General features: G+C 38.2%; 1 protein-coding gene across 1 annotated transcript; it reads left to right on the forward strand.

The window, feature by feature from the left end:
• Positions 1–866: 866 nt before the first annotated feature.
• On the forward strand, positions 867–9,535 carry LOC120125728 (histone-lysine N-methyltransferase SUVR5-like). Its single transcript, XM_039144088.1, is given in 13 exon segments — positions 867–1,086; positions 2,158–2,332; positions 2,335–2,708; positions 3,081–3,383; positions 3,477–3,587; positions 4,085–4,195; positions 4,482–7,367; positions 7,707–7,868; positions 8,249–8,365; positions 8,435–8,538; positions 8,628–8,765; positions 8,952–9,039; positions 9,354–9,535. Coding segments are annotated over 12 exon segments (4,602 nt in total). The 5' UTR covers positions 867–1,086; positions 2,158–2,232; the 3' UTR covers positions 9,462–9,535.
• Positions 9,536–24,170: the final 14,635 nt, after the last annotated feature.

Genomic DNA, 24,170 nt, shown 5'->3' on the forward strand with positions numbered 1-24,170 from the left:
CTTGAAAAATTTAAACTAGTGAGCTTTCGAATTGAGTCGAGCTTCAAAAAAAATTTGAGTTCAAGTCGAGCTTGACAATTTTAAGCTCTTGAGTTTTTGAATCGAGTCGAAATTAGTTTTACATTTTTCGAGTCGAATCAAATCAAACTCAATTTAACTCGTTTACAATCCTATTCACCCCAAAACTCCGTACTTTCCCCACTTTTCTTTTAGTGTATATTTATCCATTCAAGCCATAATATGATCAAGAGTTCAAATGGGCTCAATTTTTTTTAATAATTTAAGTGATTAAAAGATTATATGTGTTTAATATTTTTCTTAGCTACATATAAATCTGCTCGAAACATTTAAGAAGAATAATAAATAAATTTAAAATTATTAAACACAACAAATATATTTGACGATTAACAAATAAAATTTAAATGCATCGTATTTATATTAACAATTATGATAAACGTTATAACATTAAATTGAAGTAGTGTTTAAATACACGAGAAAAGGATGAAGATGAGACCTGATAAAGGAGAAAGTGGAATATAGGCGGTAGGCCCTCGTAGACTTTGCACAGTAACCAAAAACATAAGACTGACCGCACTGTAAATTCGCATCTCGATGTCTACTAATATTTGCAACCATTACTAATAAATCAAATCCTCCTTTCAGTTTTCAGATCAAAAAGCTAACCGATCCGCCAATCCCATACCCTTCTCTCTTAAGATTTCGATCCTCACACGTAACCAAAGTACAAAAAACATAGCACAAACACTCAAAAAACAGTCCAAAAATAGACAAAACCCAGTTTGTTTTTGGTCTTCCTATTCGTTTCCAACTCACTTAAAAGATACACATTTTCACACGCGATCTTTGAATTTCCCTTTTTCAATCAGCTTCTTTTTTCCTTCCCAATTTTGGCCACGGGGGACATATATGCCCATTTCCCCGTATCACACAACTCACGAACCAATCTATCGATTCCCCTAGACTTTAACTCCCCACCCCTAAAAACACCCAAACCCCCAAAACAACCATGGCAGAATAAAAATTGGGTCATCTTCCTTTTTAAAACTCTTTGTATGGAAATGGGAGGTAAAAGAAATTACATGTTATATGCTAATATCATGTATGTCACATTTTGCAGTCAATTCCTTATTATACGGTTCTTCTTCTGTGACCTAGCTGCTCTTTGCTGTTGTTGTGCTGTTTTTTTTAATATGCCATAACTATGTTTGCTACTATATGTTTGCTCCTTCCCCCTCTAAAAAAGAACCCGTTAACTTAAATGTAATGTTTTCCCCTTGTAAGTTTAGCAAAAAAATAAAAAATCATATGTTATATGATTTGGAGATTGTACATCTTTCTTTACTTCTATGATCTGCAATTTGGACCCATCTACATCATGTTATAACACCGGTTTGGGGATTATGTGGTTATTTACATTAATGAATTTGATTGGATTTAAAAAAAATCTTATTTTGGGGTTATTATTGTTGTTGCGAGATTAATGAATGATATGTTTTGTTCACATGTTAGGGTTCTGTGACAATTGTGTTTCTGGGTCTTGTTAGTTTGGGGTTTTGGCTGAATGATCTTTGGAGATTTTGGTTTTGAGGTGGATTTTAAGATGTGGGTCTAGCATGGTACTGTTTCTTTGGAGAAATAGCTTTAGGTTTTGTCAGGAACCCTTTACTTGGTAAAAGAACCTAAACGGGCTCTTTTTTTTGCTAATTAACACATTATATTCTAAATATCCTTCGAATACATGGAAAGTTTTTACATATATATTTTTCTTTTCTGATTTGCTAATTATATTGCAGCAAATGTTTGTAATATTCAAGAGTGCTGGTTTATTTTATAAATGGGATGCACGGTTATGATTAAAATTCTGCATGGGTTCGAGTAATTTTAACTATCAATTCTGTACTAAATCCAGGATGTTTAGAAATGTATAAACTGCTATTAAAGGTGAAGTTACTGGCAAAAAGACATTCTGCTTTAGCAATTTCCCCCCCGGGAAGCTGTTATGTCCTTTAAAGTACCTATCTTGGTGCTTAGGAAGGACTTGTCCATGATTTTATTTCAGTTTCCGTTATATATCCTTGGACAATGTTTTTTTTTGCATCATCTGCCTATACTATGGTCTGAACTTTGCTTAGACAGGAAATTGACTTCGGGGACCAATTGATGTTCATATGCATCGCACATTATATCGCTATAGAGATATCGGTTTGAATCATGGAAGTGGTCCCTTGTTCTGGCTTTCAGTATGTTACGGACTCTGATTGCGCTCAACTGAGTTCAGGAACAACTTTTGAGGGAGAATCTAGTTTCTTGGAAATAGGAAACAAATTCAAGAATCGGATGATAGGATGGATGACTTATTGCCAAATGTGGACAAGAATTCAGCTGGAAGACAGGATGCAGACCAAGGCACAAGGGATGATTTGCCAATTTCTGAAGAACGCCATAGTGGATCTTCAGATAATGATTGTCACACAGAGCGCCAAAGATTATCTTGTGGATCACATGATTATGAAGATGATTCGAATGCGCAGAATTGTTGCACTGGACCTGATTTGGCCTCTGAAAACTCTCATTTAATTGTTGACCCCATCGAAAGTGAATCGCCAAGCAATAACAGGGAGGTAGAGTTGTCTCTTTCAGAGTCCAAGTGGTTAGAGCGTGATGAATCTGTGGCATTGTGGGTCAAGGTAGTATTTCTAGTTTTAGGTAGTATTTCTAGTTTTAGTCATGAAATAACATCTCTCTTATACAATGATTTTGGTTTTGGTTCACATTACTGCAAACATTTTTTTGGATGCGTTCTCACATTATGCCTTATGTTTATTTTCGTGGACTAGCTGCAATTTTGTACTCGTTACCTGTTTGTGCTATTAAATTCCCTTTATATTGCCATATGAATATTTTTATCTCTAGGAAAATCCTTTTTCTACTGTTCCCTACTTTTGTTTTTTTCTTAATAAATAAATATTGTTTTTATTAATTACTTAATTTGATAGTCGATAAAAATACATGCAGCGAGTATCTCATGTTGATACTCTTCTGTTTTTTCCCAAATATAGTGGAGAGGAAAATGGCAGGCTGGCATCAAATGTGCAAGGGCAGACTGGCCATTATCGACTTTAAAAGCAAAACCAACTCATGATCGGAAGCAGTATTTTGTGATATATTTTCCTCACACCAGGAATTATTCCTGGGCAGACATGCTACTTGTTCGATCCATTAACGAATTCCCTGAGCCTATTGCATATAGGAATCATAAAGTTGGACTAAAAATGGTTAGAGATTTGTCTGTTGCAAGACGGTACATAATGCAAAAGCTAGCTGTTGGGTTGCTCAATATAATTGATCAGTTTCATTGCGAGGTATTGTTTTCTTCTTTCTAATCCTTTTTTATTTGGTATATTACACAATTCCTCGGTGCCCTTCTTACCAGAGTTCTATTTCTACATGTGTAGGCTTTGATAGAGACAGCACGTAATGTGATTGTCTGGAAGGAATTCGCCATGGAGGCCTCACGCTGCATTGGTTATTCTGATCTTGGAAATATGCTTTTGAAACTTCATCATGTAAATTCTTCACTTGACTTATTTAGATATATGAAACTTTACCAGGATTAAATGATGGACCCACCAAATGACCAAATAGTAGCATGTAATGTGGGTGATTTGCCATACTTGGATCCTTTTCGATAAATGATAATAAGGTTGGAAGCGTTAGGAACATGGACAGCAAAGATTTGTGCTTGGTCTTCCCTACTACATTTGTGCTATTAATTTGATTTAAGTTAATATATTTACACTTTATTAGAAACTCATTAAAATACATGTTCTTTTACCTTTTATTAGACTTATATTTGTTACTATGAGATTATATCCCTAGGGGATATAAATGTTCAGTAAGCCCTAATTGTAGAGTTCATGTTTGTTGACCTGTGTTATGGAATGACTACAGTCAAATATCATAGCCACCCTGCTGTCCACCGTAGCATTTTAATTAATCCATCTCTATCATCTCTGTCAACGCACGCGTAGAATATATAAGTAATAGCATTTCTCGGTTGCAGATGATATTGCAGCACTACATAAATGCTAACTGGCTTCAGGAGTCTTATCACTCATGGGTACAGCAATGTCAGAATGCACATAGTGCTGAATCCATTGAATTGCTGAAGGAGGTATGTCTTATGTTAAACTCCAGTGGATATTTAAATAGAATGTGATTAAAAATTATGATTCTCAAATGACTACCTCAAGTGCAATCTCTATCATCTAATATTAACTGCCAACCCTCCCTCTGCCTCCCAGAAAGGGTTTTTACAATAACAGTGTCATTCCATCTAGGCAAACAAGGGACCATGCATCAGCTGCATATATTTATTATTGCAGGGAAGGGGCTGTTCTTCTGTTTTCCTAGTCTATTTGATATAAAACTAACATTTTTTCCCTTTGTCTTTGATTCAGGAATTGTTTGATTCTATACTATGGAATGATGTTAGGTCTCTTGGGGATGCACCAGTGCAATCCACACTTGGTTTTGAATGGAAAACATGGAAGCATGAAGTTATGAAATGGTTCTCAACATCTCACCCTGTATATACTGCTGGGGCTATTGATCATCAGAACAATGATGACCCCTCAATCAAAAATCTTCGAGTTAGCAGGAAGAGGCCCAAGCTTGAAATCCGCCGTGCAGAGACACATGCCTCCCAAATGCAAAGCAATGGTTCCGATAAAACTATGACGGTTGAAATTGATTCTGGTTTTTTCAGTATCAAGGATGCTGTAGATGTCAATATACCAACACCCGGAGTTTGTAAAAAGGAAGAAGAGAGGAAGCAAACCACACCAATGGATGCATCAAATAATCTTACAGACAGTTGGGACAATATTGTGGTTGAGGCAAGGCATTCTGAGCCCATCCACACCTACAGTATTGAAAAAACACAAGCAAGTGTTGAGGTCAATAGCTCCTCAGCTCTGCATATTCAGCCAAAAGAGTTGGCATTATTGCCCCTGAATGAAGCAGTTGCTAAGAAATCCATAGATACTGGGAGTAAAAACCGGCAGTGCATAGCATTTATAGAGTCAAAGGGAAGGCAGTGTGTGAGGTGGGCAAATGAAGGGGATGTTTATTGTTGTGTGCATTTGGCCTCTCGTTTTGCAAGTAGCTCGGGAAAAGCAGAAATGACTCCGCCTGTTGATACACCAATGTGTGAAGGTACCACTGTGCTTGGCACTAGATGCAAGCATAGGTCACTCTATGGCTCTTCATTCTGCAAGAAACACAGACCCAAAAGTAATGCAAATAATTTCCCACATTCTCCAGAGAACACACTAAAAAGGAAGCATGGGGAGATCATTCCCAGTTCCGAGGCCACATATTGTAGAGATATTATTTTGATGGGAGAAAGCAAAAGTCCCCTGCAAGTGGAGCCAGTGTCAGTAATTGGGAGTGATGCATTCCAGGGAAGATTCAGTTTAATTGAGAAGCCTGAACATTCATATAAAGGCCATGATAGCACTAAATTACTGCATTGCATAGGCTTATTTTCCAATGGTGGTTTTGATCCCTGTCATGAAAGTCCTAAACGGCATTCGTTATACTGTGATAAGCACCTTCCCAGTTGGCTCAAGCGTGCTCGGAATGGTAAGAGCAGGATAGTATCTAAAGAAGTGTTTCTAGATCTTTTGAAGGACTGTAATTCACTAGAGCAAAAAATGCATTTACATCAAGCATGTGAACTTTTCTACAAGCTCTTTAAAAGTATTTTATCTCTAAGAAACCCAGTTCCTGTGGAAGTCCAACTTGAATGGGCCCTTTCTGAAGCTTCAAAGAATTTTAGAGTTGGAGAAATTTTGATGAAATTGGTTTACAATGAAAAGGAGCGACTTCAAATGTTATGGGGCTTCACTGTCAATGAAGGTGCACCTTTGCCCTCCGTTGTGGAAGAACCAGTTTCCTTGCCATTGGCCGTTAATGATAGCTTTGATGATGACGGGGTTATTAAGTGTAAAATTTGTTCGGTGGAATTTTTTGATGACCAGCAGCTCAGCGCGCACTGGATGGAGAATCACAAAAAGGAAGCACAATGGTTCTTTAGAGGTTATGCTTGTGCAATCTGTCTGGATTCATTTACTAACAAAAAGGTTTTAGAATCCCATGTTCAGGAGAGACACCATGTGCAATTTGTTGAACAGTGCATGCTTCTCCGATGCATTCCCTGTGGCAGCCATTTTGGCAATACTGATGATTTATGGTTGCATGCGCAATCAGCTCATCCTGTTGATTTTAGACTGTCAAAGATTGCTCAACAGCATGATCAATCTGCGGGTGAGGAATCTCCACAGAAACTTGAGCCTGGCAACTCAATTTCTTTGGATAATAATTCAGAGAATGTAAGCAGTTTCCAAAAGTTTATTTGCAGGTTTTGTGGCTTGAAGTTTGATTTACTGCCTGATCTTGGTCGCCATCACCAGGCTGCTCACATGGGATCATGTTTAGCTAGCTCCCGTGCCCCTAAGAAAGGGGTTCGTTATTATGCTTATAAACTAAAATCTGGGAGACTTAGTCGTCCTAGATTTAAGAAAGGTTTGGGGGCAGTGTCATACAGAATCAGGAACAGGGCAACTGCTACTATGAAGAAACGCTTGCAGGCTTCAAAGTTGATTGACACTGACACCATTAGTGTAGACCCTGATGTAACAGACACTGCGAGTCTTGGTAGATTAGCGGAATTCCAGTGTTCTTCCCTTTCAAAAATTTTATTTTCTGAAATTCATAAAGCAAAAGAGCGACCTAATAACTTGGACATTTTTTCTATTGCTCGCTCTTCTTGTTGCAAAGAGAGCCTCAAAACATCATTGGAGGAGAAGTATGGAACATTACCGGAACGTATGTATCTTAAGGCAGCCAGGCTTTGTAGTGAGCATAACATTCAAGTCGAGTGGCACAAAGATGATTTTGCATGTTTAAATGGATGTAAAGCTGTGAAGGACCCAGATTTTCTGTCCCCATTGATGCCTCTTCCTAATGGTTTTGAAAGCCACCGATCAGCAGATTCTTTGGATCGTGTCGATGAGTGGGAACTGGATGAGTGTCACTGTATCATTGATTCACAACATTTTAGACAAATGCCCATGCAGAAAGCATGTGTCTTGTGTCATGATATAAGTTTTGGGAAGGAATCGGTTTCGGTAGCTTGTGTAGTGGATGAAGGTGTTTCTAATTCCCTTAACATCTGTGGTGGTGGCTCCAATGACCAAAATGCTGTATCCTCCATGCCATGGGAAAGCTTTACTTATGTTACAAAATCTTTGCTCGATCAATCCCTTCAACTTGATGCCGAGGTACTTTTGTGTTTGTATTATTACCATCTTTTTTTCTCTTTTGCTACTTCATATAGACTCCTTAGAATTATGCCTCAATGGAGTTTACTTCATTGCATGGAACAATGACGTTAGAACCATAAGTTCTTTAGATTCTTGATAATTCCCTTAACTGGAGATTTCTGGGTTTTGTTTGATATTACCATCAAATGCAGTTATTAGGACAAGAACAGACATCACCCTTTTTTCATGGCTAATGGCTTGCATCTCACCCTTCACATGACGGAGTGCATTTTTAATTGCTTTGATAGGTTTAACTCCTGTGGTTTTTTCCTTCTAATTATGTGCATATCTTTTCAGAGTTTACAACTTGGGTGCACCTGTCCCAATTCAACATGCTGTCCTGAGACATGTGATCATGCATATCTCTTTGATAATGATTATGAAGATGCAAGAGACATATATGGGAAACCCATGCGTGGTAGATTTCCATATGATGACAAAGGTCGAATTATCTTGGAGGTACTTTAATTCTTGTTCTGTCAGCCATCACTGTTTTCATTCTAAAGCATCATAGTTTTGCTTGCTTACATTGCTTCTCAAATCACATATAAAAGAGCATGTGTTATTTGCTTGAAGACTCTTTGTAGAACAGTTTTTCAGATACTTTTATTGTCTGTTATTGCTCGGTCTGCAATGAATAGTTTATAATGTTTATAAATGAGTGTGTTATCTATCTGATTTGATACTCAAAAACTTATCTAAGCTTGAATTTACTACATTATATGGTAAAAAACCTTTTTAGACAAGTATATGTGACCACTTAGACTAGTTGGCATATTTGCCGCTCACCTTTGATTTTGGTTTGTATCTTGTGATTAAACCCTTTTGAAACTATGCAGGAGGGCTACCTTGTCTATGAATGCAATCACTTGTGTAGCTGCAATAAAGCATGTCCAAATAGGGTTTTGCAAAACGGAATACGAGTGAAATTGGAAGTCTTCAAAACAGAGACTAAGGTAATGATTTCAAATTTTGGTTGTTTTCTAAAGCGTTGTTTTTCAACTTTTCCTCATGTTGATCTTCAGGGCTGGGGAGTCCGGGCTGGTGAACTGATCTTGAGTGGGACATTTGTGTGTGAGTATGTTGGTGAGATTCTAGATGAGCAAGAGGCAAATAATAGGCGCATCAGGTTTCACCTTTTGATTTATGAAGATTCTTTTTCAATTTATTCTTGCTTTGAATGTTTTGTACTGAATGGGCTATATGATCAAGTTTCAGGTACAATAGAGACGGTTATAACTACATGTATAATGTTGATTCTCATATCAATGATATGAGCAGATTGATTGAAGGACAGATCCCGTATGTTATTGATGCAACTATATACGGAAATGTTTCTCGGTTCATCAATCACAGGTAAGTACACATGCTATACATCATGTATCAAAATCCTTTTCCTTCTTATTCTGATATTTTCTAAATTGTAACTTCACCATAATAATTGTAAACGATTCAATGGTGTTTTAATATATTGACCCTTTTTCATTGTGAATATGACTACTCTTGACAATTTCTGTTTTATTTCCTTTTAATTCTCTCCAGTTGCTCGCCTAATCTTGTGAATCATCAAGTTCTTGTTGATAGCATGGATTGTCAGCGTGCTCACATTGGGCTATATGCCAGTCAAGATGTAAGCAATTCTCAACATCATAAAGTCAAATATGTCACGTTTGTGAAATCTTGGATGATCCAAGTTTAAAAATGTTTTGTGAAAGAAATAAGATTTTGAATAGGCATCTCTCGACTTATTTCTTCAACCAAGATGTTGTAGGACTGATATCTTAAACTTTTTTTTTATGGATACTTAATAGTCATGTAAGCCTCTTGTTATTGAAAAAGAAAATAAAAGCTCTATGAACTTCTCAAAAATTGTCACAGTTTCATTCTTTTCAAGTGTTTTACATGTATTGATTCCTGCCATCTTTTCATTTTACGTTTTTGCAGATAGCTATGGGTGAAGAGCTGACTTTTGACTATCATTATGAACTGCTGCCTGGACAAGGACATCCGTGTCAATGTGGAGCTTCTGTCTGTCGGGGCCGCCTTTACTAAACTATCAATGAGCACTAAGGGCTCTCCATGCCCATCTAAATTTTGCTTTTCTAGTTCACAAATGAGGATAAATGGAACTAACATAGGATCGTTACCTCCAATCCGGCCACAGGACTAAATCTGCCAGTCTTGTGAATGGTTCTAGCATTGCTTCTTGCATTAAGTCAACTGATTAACTGCCAAATCTCGATTGTTGGCAATAGAGTTATGCAGGCTTCAGACAACATGCAACTTAAAACTTTTGTCATGGAATTTTCGCCATTGTACCTATGCAGTTTCTTCTTTCTAAACGAGCTTCAAGAAAACAGGCGAAAGCATGCAGTGTCTTTGGTGGATTCTCTTTTCAAGTTCCCCTCCTTTTCCCGAGTACTGAAATCAGCCAAAAACAGTTGGGTTTTTTTTCTCCGCGTTGTAGCATGTTCTTAGGTTGAAAGCATAACCTAGGAAGATTGGGAAGCAGTTCTTTCTGATGCATGAATTACATCTTTTGGTGATGGGAAGAGGAGAGAACAGATGATTGAACAAGAAAGGCATATTTTTTCATACCAGTATGAACAACATTTTATAGGTGTACAATAGCCAATAACGGCTCAACTGCTTCCTCCTAACTGCATTCACTAACAGCATAACAGCCTTAGCTAACTTCTCAACAAACTAACCACCTATTTAATGCACACAACGCACATACAAGTGAGAACATATACTCAAGCATACACCAGCAGTACAGATAAACCAGTAGACTAACATTCTCCCTACTTTTTCCTTTCTTCTTTTTTTTATTACAACAACTACATTATAGGCACCACACACACGTTGTTGCGAAACTCTTCAAAGGCCGTTTTAGACAGAGCTTTGGTGAACCCGTCTGCAACTTGATGCGCGGATGGAACGTAGTTTACTTTTAACAGACCAGCAGCAACTTTCTCCCTGACAAAATGGATGTCCATGTCAATGTGTTTGGACTGAGCGTGATAGACGGGGTTTGCACTCATCGCTACTGCCCCTGAGTTATCACACCATATCACCGGTTCCTGCCGCTGCTGAAGACCAAGCTCAGCAAGCATAGCATTTACCCAAGTTATTTCAGTTGCAGTGTCTTCTACACATTTATACTCTGCCTCCATGGTAGACCTTGATACAGTTTTTTGCTTTTTAGAGCTCCAAGCAACAAGGCACTTACCTGCAAACACGCCATAGCCAGAGATGGACCTACGATCATCAACACTTGCACCCCAGTCTGCATCAGCAAATGCAACAACCCTCAGGCAATCATCTGCTGGTCGAAACAACAGTCCATAATTAACAGTACCAGCCAAGTATCTCAGTATGCGCTTGACTGCAACCATATGCGCTTCACGTGGTGCTTGCATGTATTGAGCCACTTTCCCAACGCTATAAGCCAGATCAGGTCGTGTGTGGCACGCGTACAATAACGAGCCAACAATGCTGTGATATTCTGTAGCATTGGTTAATAGATCCCCCTCGTTTGCTGATAATTTGGAAGCTAAGACCATTGGCTTTCCACAGTTGGTAGCTCCCTTGAGTCCTGCCTTTTCAAGAAGCTCAAGTATAAATTTCTTCTGACTTAACACAACATTGCCACACAAACGATGTACCTCTATTACCAGGAAATAACTAAGCAGCCCTAAGTCTTTAAGAGAGAACTGTTCTCTAAGCAATTTCACCACCTCTTGAACTCTGTAAGGTGATAACTATATCATCAACGTAAACCAATATATAAATGTCAGAGCCATGTTCCTTACTGAAGAACAACGACGGATCTGCTCGAGACGCAGTGAACCCCATTCCAATAAGACTGCCTCTAAGCTTGGTATGCCAATTCCTGGGCGCTTGTCGAAGACCATAGAGCGCCTTGTGTAACTTGCACACGAGAGGGGTTCCATCATCAGCCATTTGCTCGAATCCCGGTGGTTGTTTCATGAAAACATCTTCCTCTAAATCCCCATTGAGGAACGCATTATTAATGTCCACATGTCTCAATTCCCATCTATTCGTTATAGCTAGAGCAAGCACAATATTGAAGGTGGAAAACTTCACAACCAGGCTAAAGGTATCTGTGAAGTCAAAACCGGGAACTTGTGAGAAGCCCTTTGCAACTAACCGAGCTTTATACCTATGGACAGATCCATCAGGATTTCGCTTGAGTTTGAATAGCCACTTGCAGCCCACAGGGACACACCCAACAGGTAGTTTTACTACAGACCACGTATTGTTCTTTACAAGTGCAGCATGTTCGGCTTGAACTGTTGCTCTCCAATTATCAGACTGCAGTGTATCTTGGACTGAGGAGGGAACTTCATCTTCAAAATAGCTAGAGAATGATTTGGGTTTGAATACCCCATATTTGCTGCGAGTTAACATGGGGTGGTAGTTTTGCCTTTGCACATCTACAACATCATTTCCAGGATCACTGGGCAGATTATCACACGTATCAGTTCCATTGACAGCATGCTCATCTGCAGCAGTTGTATTAAGCTCCGAGCTGGTTGTAGTAGTTATTTCTAGGAGGGGCACAGCTTCTTCGACGATGTCTGAGGCCGATATGGTTTCAGCAACACCCTCAGGCGGCGTTTGTTGTTGTGCAGCAATTTCAGCCTCCTCTTCAGGCACATTATCAATGACAGGAACAACTACTTGACGCCACCTCGCAGGATCAGAAACAATCGGAATTTCTCGAGCCTGCCACGTTGGTGGTCTTTGGTGAACCTCGTCAGAGCCTTGACCTGCAAACGGAAACACTAGCTCATTAAATATAACATGACGTGATATATAAACTCGGCCATTACTCGCAAGGCACTGATAACCCTTATGCTTAGGGCTGAAGCCAAGATACGTGCAAGATTGAGAGCGAACCGCCAGCTTATGATTTTGAAACGGCCTTAGATGCGGAAAGCATTGACATCCAAACACTTTCAGTGTGGAATACTCTGGTTTCTTGCTGTATAGTTTCTCAAAGGGTGAGGCACCATCAAGAACCTTAGTGGGCAATCGATTAATAAGGTGTACCTAGGCTACCATGGCATACGACCAATACTAGACAGGCAGAGACGCTTGAGCCAGCAGAACTAATCCGAGTTCCACTATGTGTCGATGCTTTCGTTCAACGACGTCATTCTGTTCTGATGTATGGGGGCAAGACAATCGGTGAACTATGCCTGCTCGTGCTAACAGCGTAGAGAATGGTCGATATTCTCCCCCCCAATCAGTTTGAACAGCTTTTATTGATACTCCAAACTGATTTAGAACAAATTTGTGAAACAATTGAAACGCATGCAGAGCTTGAGCTTTATCTTTTAGCAAGTAAACCCATGTAAACCGAGTGCATGCATCTACGAACGATATGTAGTATCGAAAGCCATTAGACGCAACATGTGGAGGACCCTATAAGTCTGAAAAAACTAATTCAAAAGGTACTGTATACTGAGTAGCAGAAGGTGCAAAGGGAAGCTTATGGCTTTTCCCCATTTGACAAGCCACACATGTTTTATTAACTTCAGAATCAAGTTTTACATTGATTTCCTTAGCTATTTTGTCTAAAGCATACTTAGCAGGATGCCCTAAACGCCGGTGCCACAATTCAGACTGATCTTGAGACAAATTTGTTGCAACAAGGTGCACAGCAGCACGTGGTTCTTCTTTGTGTGCACAACCAAAAACAAACGTATACAGTCCACCCTTTTCTTCACCACGCAGTAGAACTTCTCCAGTGGCTTCATCACGTACAAGACAATTTGCAGCATGAAACTCAAAGTAGACTGCATTGTCCCTAGCAAGCTTGGATACCGAAATTAAATTTTTCGTTATACGGGGTACATGCAACAAATCATTCAAAAATAAGGTTCTGGAGGAATCCAAAGCTGAATTACCAATACTACTAATGTTAAGGGAAACTCCATTTCACAGTGTAAGTTTACCTGGACCTCGAAATTCAGCGGAGCTTGTAATATTGGATGGATCAGGAGTAACGTGGTGCGTTGCGCCCGAATCGATGACCCAAAGGTCTGCTGATTTGGAGGTAATATTGGCTTGCGATGACCCTGCTGTCACATGAGAACGTCCCTTGCAGCATTCACAGCTTGAGCAGGGGGATTCGGCAGTTGAATAATGACTGTTAGCCGACTGGTTCTTATGAGTACGAGAATCAGAGGTTACACACATAAAGTCTTCATCAAACCGGTGCCAGCAACGGTCAACAAGGTGACCTAGTTTGCCACACAGTTGGCATTGGACTCGAGTTCGTCCTCGGCCACGACCAGCTGGTCGGTTTCCTGAAGCCGATCGTGAGGCCCTAAAGTCACGTCGACCACTGTCAGAAAAGCCATCCTCACGCTGAGCAACATTGGTGCTCATAGGTAGTAAATCCATTGACTCATCGAAGCCTGCTAGCTGAGCTTCAGGATCCAAAAGCACCATGTAAAGATCCTCCAAAGAAAGAGTTTCCTTCATCATCGTAATAACCGCCATGAACGGTTGGTATTCTCTGGGCAGCCCTTTCAAAACGCTGGCTATGTGACCGACATGAGAAATAACACTTCCACAAGAAGCAAGTGCATCGCATACTTCCTTTACACGAGTAAGATATACTCGCATACTATCATTCCCTTTCTTCAGTGATTGTAGTTTGCAATGTAAGCCCATGGCTGCAGTCGTGGACCTGCTGGAAAACAACTGTTGCACTGTATTCCAAACTGTAGTAGCCGAGTCTGCTCCAACAAATTGAGGTAAGAGGTGTGGGCTGATGGTAGATAGGAGCCACGATGCCAATGCACTGTCCTGTGCAAACATTCATATTTCACTCCCTTTAATACTCTTAACTTTCATACACTTACTTAAACTAATTATTATCCATTCAATACCTCTAAAACTAAAAAAACTAATCATCCATATAGAATTTAAGAATCTTACTCAAATTCCAACTTGTTCTAATTTTAATTCTATCACCTCATACTTCTTAATTAGCTTGATGACAAGTCAAATCCAGCTTCTAATTCTTATTATGACCTTTAATCTAAGATTTCATTCAAAGGCTCCCAACCTTTAATCTCCCTTAACTTACAATTCTTTGAGTTCTAGGATCCTTGTTTCTCTCCATCATATTTCCTAAATCTTCATTAACCAAACCCATGCTTAACTCATAAGAATTAATCCAAAAGAAGACAATTCACCTTTGCTTGCAAGCTTCACGGTTGGAGAAGAAGAAGAGAAATGTCTGGAACCTTGTTTATCTCAAATGCTTCCCACGTGATTTATAAAATCACCTTAAGGAATATTTAATTATTTCACTTACTAAATTACTCTTTTGCCCTCTTAATTTTCCTTCTTTATAATTCAATCCTAGACCAAATAACTCAAATAGGTCATTGAACTCTTCCATCATTTTACTTAAATCACCAAATGTTGAAACTTTGCAAATTAATCACTAACCCGGCATGGAGGATGTTACAAATCTCCCTCCCTTAAGAAAATTCGTCCTCGAATTTTCAATAAGAAAAGAGATGGGGATACTGATTCCTCATATCCTCCTCACGCTCCCATGTTGCTTCCTCTACTTTGTGATTCTTCCATAAAACTTTAACCAATGGAATAGTCTTATTCCTCAATTGCTTAACCTCATGTGCTAAAATTTGAATCGGTTCTTCCTCATAAGTCATATCCGGTTGTACCTCGATCTCTTCTGGATTTACGATATGGGAGGGATCCGATCGATATCTTCGAAGCATTGAGACATGGAATACATTGTGAATCTTTTCCATTTCTGGTGGTAAAGTCAATTGGTATGCTACATGTCCCACCCTTTTTACAATCTCATATGGTCCAATAAACCGGGGACTTAACTTTCCTTTCCGACCAAACCTCAACACATTCTTCCATGGAGATACCTTTAAAAACACTTTATCCCCAACTTCAAATTCAATCTTCTTTCTTTTAAGATCAGAATAGGACTTTTTCCGATCAGAGGCCACTTTGAGGTTATACTGAATTTCTCGAACTTTCTGTTCTACATCTTGAATTAAATACGGACCAAGAACACTTCGGTCTTTGAGTTCATACCAATTTAATGGAGTACGACATTTTCTTCCATATAATGCTTCATATGGGGCCATCTTTATACTAGACTGATAACTATTGTTGTAAGCGAACTCTGCCAGCGGTAAATACTTTTCCCATGATCCTTTAAATTCCATTACGCATGCTCTCAACATATCTTCCAATATCTGAATAGTTCTCTCTGATTGCCCATCAGTCTGAGGATGAAAAGCCGTACTAAAGTTTAAACGAGTCCCCAACGCTCCATGCAAAGATTTCCAAAATCTAGAAGTGAATCGAGGGTCTCGATCAGAGACTATGGAAACAGGTACTCCATGCAATCTAATAACTTCTCTAATATACAGCTCTGCATACTTTTCCATAGAGAAATCCGTTCTAACCGGAAGGAAATGCGCTGACTTAGTTAATCGATCAACAATTACCCATATTGATTCTCTTTTGTTCGGAGTCAAGGGTAACCCCGAAACAAAATCCATCGTAACATTTTCCCATTTCCATTGAGGAATGAAAAGCGGTTGCAATAATCCTGATAGAACTTGATGCTCGGCTTTGACTTGTTGACATATCAAACACTTAGACACAAATTCGGTGATACTTCGTTTCATCCCTGACCACCAAAATCGATCCTTCAAATCCATATACATCTTGGTTCCACCCGGGTGCATCGTTAACGGACTGCAATGAGCCTCTGATAATATTTCTTTCTTCAAGTCGTCATTGTCGGGTATTACAATTCTTCCTTTATAATATAGATTTCCATATGACTTAATCTCAAAGTCTTTAATCTCTTTGTCCTTTACTTGTTCAATTCTTTTTAAACACACTTCATCTTTACTTTACAATTCTCATGTTCGTTCCAACCATGCTGGTTTAAGGGTTAATTCTGCACAAAGACCACCGTCTCCCGATAAAGATAATCTTGCATCCATAACTCGTAAAGCTGCAAACGTCTTTCTACTCAAAGCATCTGCTACCACATTAGCCTTTCCGGGATGATAGTCAATTATCACATCATAATCCTTTAAGAACTCTACCCATCTACGTTGCCTCAAATTCAATTCTTTTTGAGTCATCAGGTACTTCAGGCTCTTATGATCCGTATATAAGTAACAACGCTCCCCATAAAGATAATGACGCCAAATCCTGAGAGCGAATACTACATCAGCCATTTCTAAATCATGAGTGGGGTAATTCCTTTCATGTGGTTTCAATTGTCTCGATGCATACGCTACCACCTTTCCTTCTTGCATTAATACACACTCCAACCCGTTATGGGATGCGTCACTGTATACTATAAAATTCTTGCCAGATTTCGGTTGAACCAATATCGGAGTTTCCGTCAGAATTCTCTTTAAAACTTCGAAACTTTCTTGACATTCAGAAGTCCAAACAAATGGTACGTTCTTTCTCATTAACTTTGTTAGAGGCATCACAATCATCGAAAAATTCTTAACGAATCTTTGATAGTAACCGGCAAGTCCAAGGAAACTCCGAACTTCAGACACATTCTTAGGAACTTCCCAATCCATTATAGCTTTAACCTTCTGAGGGTCTACTCTAATCCCAACTGTCGAGATCACATGCCCCAAGAAAATTACTTCGTTTAGCCAAAATTCACATTTGGACAATTTCGCATAGAGATTTTTATCCCTGAGAATTTGCAAAACTAGCCTCAGATGTGCGCTGTGCTCTTCAATGGACTTCGAGTAAACCAATATGTCATCAATAAAGACAACAATAAACTGGTCCAGATAGGGCTGAAAAATCCTGTTCATGAGATCCATGAAAGCAGCAGGTGCATTCGTTACTCCGAATGGCATTACGATGAATTCATAATGACCATATCTCGTTCTGAAAGCCGTATTCGGAATATCTTTCTCCTGGATCTTCAATTGATGATAACCCGAACGTAGATCGATCTTCAAAAATACCGAAGCTCCTTTTAATTGATCAAACAAGTCATCAATACGCGGAAGGGGATACTTGTTCTTGATGGTCACCTTATTAAGCTGTCGATAATCAATATAGAGACGCATTGATCCATCCTTCTTCTTAACAAATAACACCGGAGCTCCCCAAGGTGACACACTTGGTCGAATAAATCCTTTTTCTAACAACTCTTGCAATTGATTCTTTAACTCTTGCAATTCTTTCGGAGCCATCCGATAAGGTGCCATTACAATTGGAGCGGTTCCTGGCATTACTTCAATTTGAAATTCTACCTCTCTATCCGGAGGTAATCCTGGCAACTCAGCCGGGAAAACTTCAGGGAATTCTTGAACAATTGGAATCTCCTTTAGCCCTTTCTCTATAGCTCTTAAACCTATTACATTTGTAAGAAATCCTTGATATTCCTGTAGCAATAGCTTCTTAGCTGACATTACTGACATTACATTTGCTAAGGGATTAAACTTTTCACTGCTCACACTTATCTCTGTTCCTCCTGGACTTTTCAGGGTTACCTTTTTCAATCTGCAATTAACATCTCCATAATAACGGAACAACCAATCCATTCCCAGAATCACTTCAAACTCGTCAAAGGGTAATTCCATCAGATTAGTAGGGAATTCAATTCCCTGAACCTTTATGGGACACCCCTTACAGACTTTATTCACCCGGGCACTATGGCCTAACGGAGTTGTTACTATAATCTCATTACTCGTAGCTTCTAAGGGAATCCTCAACTCCTTTACTAACTTACTTGTAATATAAGAATAATTAGAACCCGGATCAATCAATACCAATACTAATTTATCATACAACTGAAAAGTACCTACTATAATATCAGGGTCATCACGGTCTTCACTTGTCTTTAGATTGTACACCCGTACGGTTGATCGAACTTCAGGTTGAGCAGAGAATTCAGACGGGTTCCTTCGTCTGCCTCTTCCTCGTCCTCTTTGTGAGGAAGAACCAACTCTTCCAGATGGTGCAGGCTCACCAACAATCAATGGACAATCCCGGATAAAATGTCCGGTATCTCCGCATCGAAAACAAGTCCCAGCAGCCATCCGACAAGCCCCATAATGGTTTTTGTCACAGTGCTGACACTGTCTCCCTTGACTCGGAGTAGATCTCCCAGCACCAGATTCCACTGACTGCGTCTGTCTAGGTCTTGCCTGACTTGCTCCCCTAGCAGACGATGCAACTGATTCTGATCTAGCTTGTGATCGAAATCCCGAGTCTCTTCCCCTTTTTGATAGTACTGAGCTAGAAGAAGCACCCGTTCTCTTTGATGTTTGAACTCTAAAATCCCCGAATCTCTCATTCTGAGCTCTTTCAAGAGCCTTGGCGCGATTGATCACCTCTTGGAACGAGGACAAATTCAACACTATCAACATCTCTTTCAATCTAGGGCGTAAGCCCTCCACGAATCATTCGCAAACCTCTTTTTTCGGTAGGCACAAGCTCGGATGCAAACCTACTCAGCTTTTTTGAACTCACATTCATACTCATATACAGAGCGGTTCATCTTGTTTCAAATTCAAAAACTCCTGCTTCATTTGTCGAATAAACTGTTCTCCTATGTACTTATTTTTGAATTCATCTAAGAACAAAGACCAAGTCAATTGGTCACTGGGCATCCTTATGGTGACATTCGTCCACCATATCCTCGCCTGACCCCTCAATAAAGATACATCTCCATCTAACTTCTCCACTTCAGAACAGTGGAGACCATCTAACATGATTTTCAAATCATTCAACCAAAGATCCGCTGACACTGGACCTTCCTCAGCTTCTCCCTTAAATTCAGGAGCTCCTCAGCCTCTCAACTCTTTTGCTACATTTATTCTTTGAGTTAGTGGAGCAGAAGGTTGAAGACGCGTCAGAATAGCGTCTAACGTTCTGAAGAACGTATCTTGATCTTGCACAGGCACTCCTTGAGATGCCTGTTCTTCACCTTGCCTGGCCAGGGCAGGTGAATTACTGCTTTCAGCATGCCTATCTTCTCCCGCTTCACTTCGGGAGCTATTATGTCTGGACATCTAATAAGAATAAACACATTGTTCTATTAGCAAAACAACATACTCATACTATACCAGATCAGAAGTTCTCACTATTTGTTGGCATATATTCCATTTAAAGACTCTATAGACTCTGGTTTATGCCTAGAATCGGCTAAACCATAGCTCTGATACCATTAAATGTAACACCCCCAACCCGTATACCAACCCAGATACGAGTCAGAGATATTACATTGACTTTTAAAACACCACACATTACAAATAATAGTAAAATACTTGAACTTATATTATGAAAATACAATAATATACATATGGTACTATAAGTTTACTAAAATATTCAGAGCATACACAACTTAACTTTTTAATTACATGCCAACATCCATTTTCTTAACAAAATGACCTACTGATTAAGTTGCTTCTGATCTGATGGTTGCAGGAGTAATGCTGTCAAGCTGCTTAACATGTCTCGTCTACTTTCTCGGATTCTACGTGTGAAACACTCACACGCTAAGTCATCGACTTAGTAAGGCAATGTAATAATAATAACAAGGCAATGTAATGAAAATGTCATAATGATATGAAATGAGATGAAAGCTTATACTTAATCAAGGTAGTTTACATCACCATTATCCTTACATGTAAGCATATTACTTTAACATTCATGAATTTGTATTAATAAATTTATTGGCCCATGATATCATATTGAGAACCTAAGGTATCTGAGTATTGTGAGGTTGTGCACTATGCTGTCACCACAGCTCGTATAAATGCACCGAAGTGCCGCGTAGAATTGCACTATAGTTCCATATAATAATGTCCATAAGGACCACATAGAATTCCTTAAGAATCATATACATATGCTAGGGATCAAGTATGTGTCTCACCAGACTTCACACATGTTCCAAAGAATATATATATATCCCGAAGGACATCGTAGACCCTCTACCCTTGGCATGCCAACTATACCTATAGTTCTCATCTACATAACATGGGCTTTTACATTTCACGTAGTCTATATCGCGTAGACATGTAAATTCTTACCTTTTCACATAGCTCATAACTTTTCCCGTATATTCATGTCATATAATGCATTTTATATGAATTCATGTCATGTCTCATAATACAGAATATGCTCATGTACCAAGATATAAAATCTAGACTTATCACAAGTCTAGAATTGAGTATATTTCTATAATTATGCTATGCATATGCACTCACCTATATTTCTTTGCCTTTTCCTCGATCGATCCTACTTGTAGATTGTTCCAGAACTCGTGTAGGCTCAGTATCTACATAAACATAATTTTCAAGATGATTATCATATGTCTACGTCTTGAAATTAATCTTTAATAGCCTACCAATTTAAGGAATTAATAGTTTAGTCTTTCTTTTTTTTTATATGGGGGAATCGGTTCCCCCTGGGGGTATCGATTCCCCTCTAGCATTCTGGAAATTCATATTCGTTGAGGGGGTATCGATTCCCCTTGAATGGGTACCGATTCCCCTAGCCCAGAAATCCTATTTTGAGTTCGAAAATCATCTCATTTCAGCTCAAACATTCATATTTCACTCCCTTTAATACTCTTAATTTTCATACACTTACTTAAACTAATTATTATCCATTCAATACCTCTAAAACTAAAAAAACTAATCATCCATATAGAATTTAAGAATCTTACTCAAATTCCAACTTGTTCTAATTTTAATTCTATCACCTCATACTTCTTAATTAGCTTGATGCCAAGTCAAATCCAGCTTCTAATTCTTATTATGACCTTTAATCTAAGATTTCATTCAATGGCTCCCAACCTTTAATCTCCCTTAACTTACAATTCTTTGAGTTCTAGGATCCTTGTTTCTCTCCATCATATTTCCTAAATCTTCATTAACCAAACCCATGCTTAACTCATAAGAATTAATCCAAAAGAAGACAACTCACCTTTGCTTGCAAGCTTCACGGTTGGAGAAGAAGAAGAAAAATGTCTGGAACCTTATTTATCTCAAATGCTTCCCACGTGATTTATAAAATCACCTTAAGGAATATTTAATTATTTCACTTACTAAATTACTCTTTTGCCCTCTTAATTTTCCTTCTTTATAATTCAATCCTACACCAAATAACTCAAATAGGTCATTGAACTCTTCCATCATTTTACTTAAATCACCAAATGTTGAAACTTTGCAAATTAATCACTAACCCGACATGGAGGATGTTACATTTCAAGCCGGTGACTTCGCACAGTAAGCAGAATCTGTTGTTTCCATAGCAGAAAGTTCATTTCATCTAGGACAACATTCACTTTTTTACGTGCAAAGCTCTTGGAGGACTCCATGACCAACCAACCAAGAGTTGAGCAGCGAGAGCTTTAGAAAAGAAACCCAGAATTTCTGGCGAAAGATACCATGATGAGAAGAGGAGAGAACATATGATTGAACAAGAAAGGCATATTTTTTCATACCAGTATGAACAACATTTTATAGGTGTACAATAGCCAATAACGGCTCAACTGCTTCCTCCTAACTGCATTCACTAACAGCATAACAACCTTAGCTAACTTCTCAACAAACTAACCACCTATTTAATGCACACAACGCACATACAAGTGAGAACATATACTCAAGCATACACCAGCAGTACAGATAAACCAGTAGACTAACATTTGGTAGCTGTGCATCAGCCTTAATAATGACACTATGGTTTGTTCTCTCCATTGTAAAGTTGAGCAGTTAAACAATTTGTTCCTTCTTTTCATTCATGTTATTTCAATACTCATATAAGAACATAAATACGGCTATCTCTGACGTCTTAAACTCAGATTAAAACAGACGGTTGTTGCATTGGTGAAATGCTAGAAGTTATTTAGATGCATGAAACCCCACTATGGCTCATCCATGGCAGTTAATTAGATTCTTCCTTGTGATGGACTCAATGGACGTCAAATTTTTATTTTATTTATTAAGGAAAAGATTCTTAAAACAAAAAAATATGATAATGATACTTGAGATGCGACTAATCAGCATACTTGTTATCTAAGATGCAGAGAACTGAACTTTACAGAGATTAAAACTAGCAAATGACAGAATTAAGGTGATTAATGACAATTCTTTAGATTAGATTAGATTAGAGAGTGCATGATAGAATAAACATGGCACATGAGTTCAGCTCCACCAAGGACGACCCATCACATGAAAAAAAATGATTCACGGGAGCGGTGAAGTGGGCCAAATTTGCAGCCAGAGTCAGTCACGCCAACTTTGCAAATGGAACCACTGATGATGAGAGACCATCCTTTTTACTCTCTTTTAATCATTGCTAAAAACTCCATTATTGCTTTGCATCAGAACCTTTTAAAGATGAAAAAAATACAGTATTTACTCGAGGAAAAAAACAAAAACAAAATGCAGGGTAGAAAGAGGATGTCCCAACTACAACCCAAAGTCAAAAATATTTTGAATAACTGCTTTATTGTTTATTTTGGTGTCTATGATCTATCACACTTCTATTTTTCATTAAATCCATCAGTGATTTCTCGTTAAAATGCAAATGTAAATCAACACAAGATTGGGGAAATGAAAGTTGAAGGCTTTTTGGTGTTGGACCATCCATCATTTTCACCAGTACTCATTTGTCATTCCCAATCCCCAGCACTACCAAAGAGAGTTGGATTTTAGCTTCGCATGCTTCATCGAATTTCCCCCACAATGACCTTACCAATTCCCACGTTGAGTTTTAACAGACAATTTTCTTTTCTTTAAAAAAGGAAAGCATCTATGTTATTAATTAGTCTTTTCAATCAACTCAGAGTCATGGAACCCACGTTCACTTCTATGCGCAACAATTTGTACGAGATGTCTCAGAAAAAACAATCTAATATATTGCTAAAAAAATATTATCATAAATGTTAATATATTTTTTAATATTTTTAATAAAATATTATCTAAAATATTATTTTTATCAAAAATATTAATATTAGACATTATCTAAAATGTTATTTTTTCTATCAGAAATTAGATAACAAAATTAATATTTTTAAAATAAATAATATTTTAAATAATAATTTATCAAAAATATTTAAAAATTATTAATATTTTCAATAACACATTTTTAACCGTACGGTACAATAAAACTACCCACAGCACCGGCCCATGAAAGCAAGTCACAAATTATATGGATCTGAGTTCTCTCTCTTTAAAAAAAAAAATTAAAAGGTTGAAATTTTGGAAGAAATATGATTAAAAAAAAAAGCTTGTTTGATTACAAAGCAAGTGTTTTCTGCTCAAAAGAAAGAACACTTAGGTGGCGTTTGGTTGGTATGAATTTATTGAAATTGATGGGAATTAGAATCCAATTCTACTATTTTCTCATGTTTGGTTCAAGTTTTCCAAGGGAATTGAAATCTCTAATGGCTTCAACTTTTATCAAATGAGGTAAAGTGAATTCCATCCAAGAATGAATAGAATTCAATTCCCTTGTTGAAGGGAATTAAAATTTGACCATACTACCCTCATCAATCTTTTGGCAACTTATTCATATATTGAATAAAAATATTTTTATTATTATTTCGGGTCGGGTCGGGTTTCTAATTCATATATTCGGGTCGGGTCGGGTGAAACTTTATTTTAGTCGGGTCGGGTCGGTTTTTTTAAGTATGATATTCGGGTCGGGTCGAGTTCG

The sequence above is a fragment of the Hibiscus syriacus genome, unplaced genomic scaffold (genome assembly GCF_006381635.1).
Source record: "Hibiscus syriacus cultivar Baekdansim isolate YM2019G1 unplaced genomic scaffold, ASM638163v2 tig00110437_pilon, whole genome shotgun sequence".
NCBI lineage: Eukaryota > Viridiplantae > Streptophyta > Magnoliopsida > Malvales > Malvaceae > Hibiscus > Hibiscus syriacus.